This window comes from Coffea arabica, chromosome 7e (genome assembly GCF_036785885.1).
Source record: "Coffea arabica cultivar ET-39 chromosome 7e, Coffea Arabica ET-39 HiFi, whole genome shotgun sequence".
Classification (NCBI taxonomy): Eukaryota; Viridiplantae; Streptophyta; class Magnoliopsida; order Gentianales; family Rubiaceae; genus Coffea; species Coffea arabica.
The window spans coordinates 12,358,258-12,367,349 of NC_092323.1; the positions used below are offsets into that span (position 1 = coordinate 12,358,258).

The 9,092-nt window shown below is 33.7% G+C and overlaps 1 protein-coding gene across 1 annotated transcript; it reads right to left on the reverse strand.

The window, feature by feature from the left end:
* Positions 1–354: 354 nt before the first annotated feature.
* LOC113701357 (berberine bridge enzyme-like 22) lies at positions 355–2,317 on the reverse strand. Its single transcript, XM_027221965.2, has one exon. It carries the CDS (start codon positions 2,150–2,152, stop codon positions 524–526), a length of 1,629 nt encoding a protein of 542 aa, XP_027077766.2. The 5' UTR covers positions 2,153–2,317; the 3' UTR covers positions 355–523.
* Between the last annotated feature and the right edge of the window lie 6,775 nt (positions 2,318–9,092).

Genomic DNA, 9,092 nt, shown 5'->3' on the forward strand with positions numbered 1-9,092 from the left:
TAATACCAAACGACTGCCTGGCCGTGTGTGTTTGGACCAGGAAATGTTGCTGAACCCTAGCCATAGTCCATAATGGGAAAATGTAAACAAGTAAGCCCAGATAAACTTCGGCCTTCAAGCTCAAAGTAAAATGTGACAATGGATTCATTCACCGTCTTCAAAACCACAATAATTTCCATCACGCCCTTTTTTTGCCCCTAAAAAGCATAACTTTCTCTTTTCCCCTATTACCAAAAACTACCTATAATGCCGGATTTGCCATGAGCAGTCATATGTTACATTACATGCTTTCTAAGCGTTGTTTATTGAGATAATGAATGCTTGCGCAACCACATAGAGTCATGATCAATTCAACATGCATGCATTGTTTATTATTAAGATAATGAATGCTTATACAACCATACAGAGTCATGATCAATTCAACATGCATTTGATATATATCCTGCAAGATTTGTTGTATTTTGATAAAGAAGTATAACATGGTTGGCAAACTACGCAAATGCATATTTGTGCTGTTTTAGCCTCAAAATAAAAGTGGAATACTTTGTTCATTCCTGAAGAAGTTACTAGGATCAACCTTGCTCTTTATCCTTGCCAACTTTTCAAAATTGTCTTTGAAGTACATTTCTCCCCATGTCTTTGCTTCTTCATACTTGTACCCCTCTCCATTGACTCCTAAATCAAGATCCCTGTAATTGATATATGCAGTTCTGGGAGATTGAGAAACAAATGGCTCCATTTTCTTATGGAGCCTTCTTATCCATTTAATATGCTTGTTGCTCTCACTTTGGTTATTTTGTTTCCAATTTACCAAGTATTGTATGTTATACAATGTCCCACTCCTATGTGGGAATGGAAGTTCAGACTTGCAAATTTGACTCATTCTTCCACCAAAAGGATCTAATATCATCATGGGACTATCTTCTTCAAGAAACATTTTCTTTATCAATACCCATGCCTTATCTGGTATTAGTCGTGTAACAAAATCAGATTTTGCTTTGTAATAAGCAGGCATGCTACTTTTGCTCACCAAATACTGCAACGAACTTTTAGGTGTTTTTGATGCAAAATAAAGTGCTGATTTGATCCATGGAACTTGATAGCATTCTTTCTTGATACAAGGTTTCCTTTTGCAATTTTTAATTTCAGTGGGATCTTGAAAGCAATCTCTAACCTTTATCCGAAATTCCGGCAAGTATCGGCTTGATAAAGCAACAAGCTTATCAGCCGTCCCAAGATACAAACCTTGAAAGGAAATCTGAACAATCTTTTCTCCTCCTTTTACAACTGGTGCTGGATTTTGAAGGATCATTCTCACGAAAAGATCTTCAGGAAATTGATGGGCAATATTTTGCCATCTTTGGATCAATTTTATATTGCCACGATCGAGCTTTCTACGAACTGTGAAAGCTGTAACCTGCTCAGGAACACGAGATAGCTTGAGTTTCCATGCAAGGATTACCCCAAAACTTGCTCCTCCACCTCCCCTTATAGCCCAAAACAAATCTTCACCCATTTTTCTCCTGTCAAAAATTTGTCCATTGGCATCCATAACTCTTGCATCTACAACGTTATCAGCAGCAAGACCATACTTTCTTAACAAAGTCCCCACGCCTCCACCACTTATGTGCCCACCTGATCCAACTGTAGGACATAGCCCACCAGCAAATGCATGGGTTTTACTTTTTTGAGCAATTGCGTAGTAAAGTTGGCCTAGAGTTACCCCAGTCTGAATCCAGGCAGTTTCACTTACCAGATCAATATTAATGGATTTGAGATTGCATAGATCAATCATGATGAACGGGGATCGACAGCGGTATGAGAGGCCTTCATAGTCATGTCCCCCACTCTTGACTCTGACTTGTAAACCAAGCTTTTTGCTGCAAAGAATAATGGCTCTCATTTGGGCCTCATGATATGGTGTGACAATAAAAAGAGGGAACGCAGATGTTGAATTTGACCATCTTGAAATCTTTTGGGCATATTTCAGGAGTGATGAGTACTCTGGAGAATTAGGCTTGTGAACATATTCTCCAATGTTTTCTTTGGATCTGGTGGATATGCAATGAAGAAAATCTTCAAATGCATTACAGGTTACCAAGACAAATAATGGTATCAACACGAGGGATTTAAGAGTATGTCTACTACCCATGGATTCTTTCCTTTTGATGGTTTTGTATAAGAAGAGGTGTAAAATATGCAGACTAAAGTGAGAAAAGATAGAAAAATAATGAATTCAATGCATAAAACATTATTTTGGATACTTTATTCCCTATGAGAAACGCAAAATTTGGTTCCATAATGGTAGGAATTAATGCATAGGATATGCTCTGAAACGTACAGACAAAATTGGGAAAGTAACAGCAGATCTATATATCTTGAGCAAGCATACTCCCCAAATTAGAGTTTGAGACATTTTAGTCCCCGGTTTTCTTTTTTTGCCACTTTCAAATTTTAACCACACAAAATAATGTCAAGGTTTCTTCTATAGTCTAATTAACTTTATTCTACTAGTAAATTTGTAACTGATTTTGTGTGCATGGTAATTCTTTTATAAAAAAGAAGAGAGGCAAACTCAAGCTTAAGACCAAATATGAAGTCACTAAACAAAATGTTGGGTCCATTTGGTTGGCATGATTTTTTTGATGTACAAAACAATCATATTCCTAAGTTTGAGTGATTAAACTGAGAATTTGGATTACTTTGAATGACCAAACTGAAATTAACCATATAATTCCAGACCTCCACCAACAGGACCTACTCCGACCAGTCACATGATCCCAGCCCGTGCACAACCAGCCAATGAATGATCCAGCAACTAACTAATGAGGTCCACAAAAGCTGTTCTCTCGGCTCTCCTTATCTAGTTATCTTATCTTGACCTAATCTTATCTTAAAGCACAGAAGCATTAGCCAACTATTGGTAACAGTGAATTGTCTGGTTCAATTCTGGACGACTTTCTTATAGAGCTAATTGGACCTCTCCTAAATTAGGTTAAAATAGGTCTAACCTAATAAAAATAGAGTGCAGATCTAAAGAATATAAAGCGTCACAGGCGTATAAACCAATTAATATTCACAATTTCTTATTGCAAACATTGCAATTGTGCTCTATAGTTTTTAGGTGCAGTAACAAAAATAGAGATGGGATTTTCTATAAATCAATAGCCTTCCAAGCTTATGAATGGTATGAGTTTCGGATCAAAAATTAAAATCCCTATAAATTAATACTCTTTCAACTGTACGGTTTCTATTAATTTTAAAAAATTTTCATCCCTGAGTTTGAATAACATCCATTAATCAACAAATTAATAATCAAATCTCCTAATTTTGAAATAAGATTGTCTACAAATCAATAATCTTCCAAACGTACGAATTGTTTGAGCTTCAAATCAAAAAGTAAAATCTCTAAAAATTAATATAGTATCTCAAGTGTACAATTCTATTAATTTTAAAATATAATATAGATTCGATTAGTTTCAATAACATTCCTTAATCAATGAGTTAATATAGTATCTATTAATTTAAAAAATGGCTACTTAATAAATTCATATTTTAGGAAACTATAATATAAAATCCACACTAATTATTAAGTTATGCTATACAACGGCAAACAAATTTTCTCGAAGTTTCATAAAAAAATTATATAGCATTAATCTATTTTCCAAGTGTCTTGGTGTTCTTTTTTGTTCTTTATATTAATAGATCCATATTTATGAAACTATAATATACAATTTTCACAAATTATTAATTTATGCTCTGAAATCACCAACAAATTATACGAACATTTCAAAAAAAAAAAAAATAATGTATGGCATTAATCTATTTTCCAAGGGCCTCTATGTCCCCTTCTGTTATTTGTATGGATTTTTTTGGTATATAGATAAATATTCTCTGACCCTAATTATATATTTTTGTACTTTCGTTTTCTATGGCACAGTCTTTTCCTGCTGTTTGATTTTCACATTTCTTCCCACTACTACAAAAGTGTCCTTTTATGACATTCAAAAGCGTCATTATAGATCTATGTCATGACGTTTAGGCTATAATGACGCTCTACTGAAAGCGTCATCCATTCTCGCGTCACGATAGGTTTATGACAGTTTTAAGTGTCCCAATTTATCATTATTATGACATTATTAAATGTCATTATTTATGCCTATTATGACACTTTATAATGACAAGAAATGCTTGAGTACAATAACATATCACAACACTTTTTTAATATAAGTAGATAGAAATATTATGACACTTTTGAAGAGTAACTAGATCAGGCCTTTATGACATTTTCTACTTGTTAGTATAGCATCCAAATTAAAGTGTTCCAACTTCCTATTGCATATTATCTAATGTCAGAAATCACATTTCATCCTGCTGCACAAGCATCTCAGATCCTAAATTTTGAAGGATTGTAACGTAGCTAGTACAATAATACAAAAGAAGCAATACAATCATCCAAACTTGAGCAAAAGTACATCATCCAAAAAATCCACACCAAAAGTGTCTACAAATTACATACTAATTTAGATGATTTTAAATTAGTCGTGTACATATGAAGGACACCTTTAACAGCAACTCAACTACAAAGCAAGGAAGATGTCTTCAAAAAATTGCCACTTGACCCAATGTTGCTTATAGTTTTCTTCAATACTCACCTACAAGTGTCGTAAACCAAACAAGACAAATTACAATTCACACAGGCAAATGAGATGATGAATAAGAAACACAAGCAAATATAAGAGAAAAAGAATCCACTCCGTGACTAGCATAACTCCGATCCCCACACGTGGACAAGCAAAAATATTCCAGCTTATAAGTTAAACTGGAATAAAAATTCTCAATCAGCTCTGGATTGGCCTGCTCGAGAAGAAAGGATAATCCCAACAAAAAAGCTTTGGCTGTTGTGCATTTGCTCTGCAGTAGTAACATAAAAATTCTGAAGCACACTTGATAGTGGACATAAAATAAGTAACGTTAGATACAGAAAATCACTAATGGTGCATAACAGCATGATAACTGCTGAGCCCAGGAGATTCATCATAAATCATAAATGAACAAAAATCAAACTAAAAGCTTTTCTGTTCTAAGTTTAAAGACTATGCTAAGAGTGGGAAACCATTTTACTAATTACAACCCAAAGGTGACTGACAGGTTGTAATAAGTAGAGCAAGAAGTTTATCAGTTGAAACAAGCAATAGAAGGACACAATCACTAAAGAGTAGTCCTTCAAAGTAACCTCACAACACTTACTTTTCTTTTTTGCATGTTTTCCCGCCATAAGTATTTTATGATAAGGAATATTTTAAGTTATGTAAAGCATCAGAGATTCAAGTCTCTCTTTCTTTCTTTCTTCTTGTTCTTCTTTTTTATTTTTTAACACAACTACATTGAAAAGTAGGTTCATGAAACAAATATTAAAATACAAAGAAACTGGAAAGTATTAGGTACTTTAATATAAGGAACAACATATCTGGGCACTGACATTGACATTGAGCTTGCCAATTGGGTAGCAGAATCTGGGCATTGAGGAAGTCAGGCCTACCCAAGACCCTTGGATCCTCTAACTTAATACATGCCCTTTACAATGGCATTTGAGACAGTTTCTCGTAATTATAGTTTCATAATTTTACTTACTACCTTCATCTTTGCAACAAAATCAAGTTTCTTCACATCAGCTTACGATCTCTACATGTTTGTCTACTAATGGTACAGAGCTACTATGTTTAGAAAGTCAACATAACCACTAGTTTGTCAGCTACCGAAGTTCATTAATAATCATCTATCTAATGCAGGTTGAAATGCAAAAAGGCAACTACCATACTTCACTTCATGATCTTTAGGTTTCTAGTGAAATTCAAGAGGCAACAATAAATAGCAGGCTGATTTATTACAAAACCAGAAATTCCACAAGATAAGGAGAACGAATAGTAATACAATATGGAAATGCGAATTAACCCTGAAGTAAAGTTACAATAAAACATGGAGACCAGAAATGCATAACACATTCACATAGTTTTCTAGGAAGACAAGCCCCTAATTAGAGTCAAACAATCTCAGATGCAGTAGGCTTATCCCATACTAACATGTACCTTATAACATCTGTTAGAAGTACCATGTATTCTCATGAGCTCTACTATTCTACAAGGGACTCTATCCTGAAATCCCAGCAAAATGAGCAGAAACAAGCTCCAAAATTGGGGATGAAAGAGTAGAGCTTGAGATCAGATAGGTTCTGGAGAAGGGCTTACAAATTTTTTGAAAAAAAGGCGCCTTAGTGGAGAGTTTCAGCATTTTCTGTTTTTTTTTTCAATATGTTTCCAATCATTACGATGTCGTTATGGTGTCTTCTTTTTCTTTTTAATGACCATTCCTATTGCATGTCATATTAAGATTGTATTATGACATTTTTCTAAAAGTGTCAAGATGTGTCATTAAAGACTATTTTTGTAGTAGTTTCCCTATGTTTATGTTTGGTTTATTGACCGAGTATTATTGCTTTGTTTGTCTTTCCCATGCAATTACATTGTGTACCTTGGAAGAAGGATTGAGTCTTGAACGGTAAGATTAGAGAAATTATAAATAGGAGGTTTTCAAAATTTAAAACTTTCTACTTACAAAAAATAAATGTTGTGCACCGTTTCTTTTAAAACTTTTCTTACATCAACTCTTTTTAATTTATAATCTGCATCAAATGTGCCCATTTGCTTATTTGGCACTCAAATTATCTTATGGCCATTGATCATAGTTAAATACGCTTCATCTGCTTTCTCATTTGTTGGGTCTCTGCTAGAGACAGACTTCAAAGCTCATTGGTCATAATTACGTTTCTTATTGCTTATATATTTTGACCTAACTTTCTTGTACTTTATTTCACTGCTGCTCACTTTTCATCTTCTCTTTCGTTATTCTGTATCTCCCGGTTGGTAAGCTGCTGTTTTCTGATTCTTACTTTTATCTGTAAGAATCTTTTTGTTTTGCTTTATACTTGTTTTATATTTAGTTTCATGATTTGTATACTACTAAAATTTATACTTTTGTTCAGTGGCGGAGCCAGAAAAAATTTTCAGTAGGGACAAAAGCAATACTAAAATTTTTTACTTACTCTTTTTTAGTTTTTTAAGTAAAAAAATATTCACCAACAAGTTAAAATGAAAAAGACTTATTTGAACTTACTTCAAATGAAATTTTGTGACTCACATATTCTTTTAGAATATTAGTTCATGAATCAATTTAAAAAATCACATAATTCTTTCACTTATTTCATAAAAAAACTCTGAAAACACACTTAAAATTATATCAAAATTCTATGGATATTATAGAAATTTAAGGGGAGCAGTGGAGGCCCGTGCCCCCACCTTAAATCTGCCACTGCTTTTGTTGCATTAGTGACTTATTTCTTCTTCTTTCTTTTTGACTGCTATTACCTGATCAGAGATGCATATATAGCCTATGATTATCCGCCCTTATTTATTTCTTCTGTTTATGATCATGCATTTATGTCTCCTTTCTCAGTCTTTTTCTCCTGACAAAATTCTCACCTTTTACTTCATGTTGCAATGTTGTATCGCAATTTTTGCCTTAATTCCTTCGTCTATCTATTTGTTTACAGTACTCCCTTGCTTTGTATTCGATATAACCGTCGCTTTCCCGCGCCTTTCTTCCTAACTGCATTTTCTTGTTTGACTGCCAAATAGAGTTCGACCATCATATCTGACAACCTTTGCTAGTCTTTCATGTGTCCTGCTTTACATAAGGAAACAAAAATATTGAGTATGCATATTCCCCACCTCTTCCTTTAACTTTTATGAATGCTCGCATTTTCATGAACACCTTGCTTTGTTTCCCATTTTTGTTTTTAAATTTCAAACATGTTTCCAGTAGCATTTAAGCCTTTTCACTATGTTGCCATTTTAGTTTTGCAGCCTAAATTTTTTCCTTTTTTTTTTTCTTTTGGGATTGTATAGGTGGCTATTCATTTCAGTTCTTAAAATCCACTTGATCACCATAAAATACTTACTTATTTACCTTCAGGATTGGAGTTGCCCTGTTACCTAATGAATATGTCTACCATCTGTTTATCGTAGATCACTGATGCATGTGATTGCTTTGTCCTTTCTATTCTTTTTTGGCTTGCATGTATTTGCATGTATGCCTACTTTATATGTAAAAACATATCACCTTATCGTAGTTTATTTTCTAGCAATATATAGTGGGCATTGTTGTTATTCTTGTTTTTTTTCCCTACCTATTTCTCTCTTCTGGATTTATTATGAATGCTTGTACATTTTTATTGAAGTTCCTGTGCCCTCTACTGCTACCTTCAATGCTTTATACCTTGTATGTATCACGTAAAAGAAACTCCATATCATTTTATGTCACAATTATTACTTGATATAAGGTTCCTTTATTGCTACTAATGCAAGATTCCTTTCATTGCTTTGTGGCTTTATAATGATTAAAAACAAAAAAACTCCATGTGGTATACCTAATACACAGAAAAATCCCTCATGGTTTCAAAATATATAAAACGACACCTCATGTTTTGAACTAAATTGTAAACTAAAAGAATTCGTTAAACTCACTGGATTCCATTAAGTTTACCGTTAAGTTTATCAGATTCCGTTAAGTTTTCTGTTAAATTTACCGGATTCTGTTAACTTTAACGAATTGTGTTAGTTTACAATTTAGTTCAAAACATGAGGTGTCGTTTTGTATGTTTTGAAATCACGGACGGCTTTTTTATGTATTAGGTATATCACAGGAGGCTTTTTTGCTTTTAACCCTTTGTATTATCGTAACCACCATTTCTGTTCACCTAATTATTGCTTGAGTATCATATGCAACTATCAATAGCATTGATTATAACATGCATTATCTCGAAAGCGCAAGTTTTGCTCCCAGGATGAATGCTGTATAGAAAGAAATCGTCGACGACGAGGAGAAAGATATGCTGCAGAGGTAGCCAGACACAAAAAAGAGTCTGTTTCGATCGATGAAGCTCAAAATACTACTAGTATTGATTAATAAAAAAAGAGTCTGCTTGCTCCTGTTTCCATTTGCCCTGTCATGCCAATTTCTAATACAACAGATGT

What these genes read in the sequence shown, in the direction of transcription:
- LOC113701357 (XM_027221965.2), bottom strand. Translation starts at nt 2,152, where the DNA reads ATGGGTAGTAGACATACTCTTAAATCCCTCGTGTTGATACCATTATTT.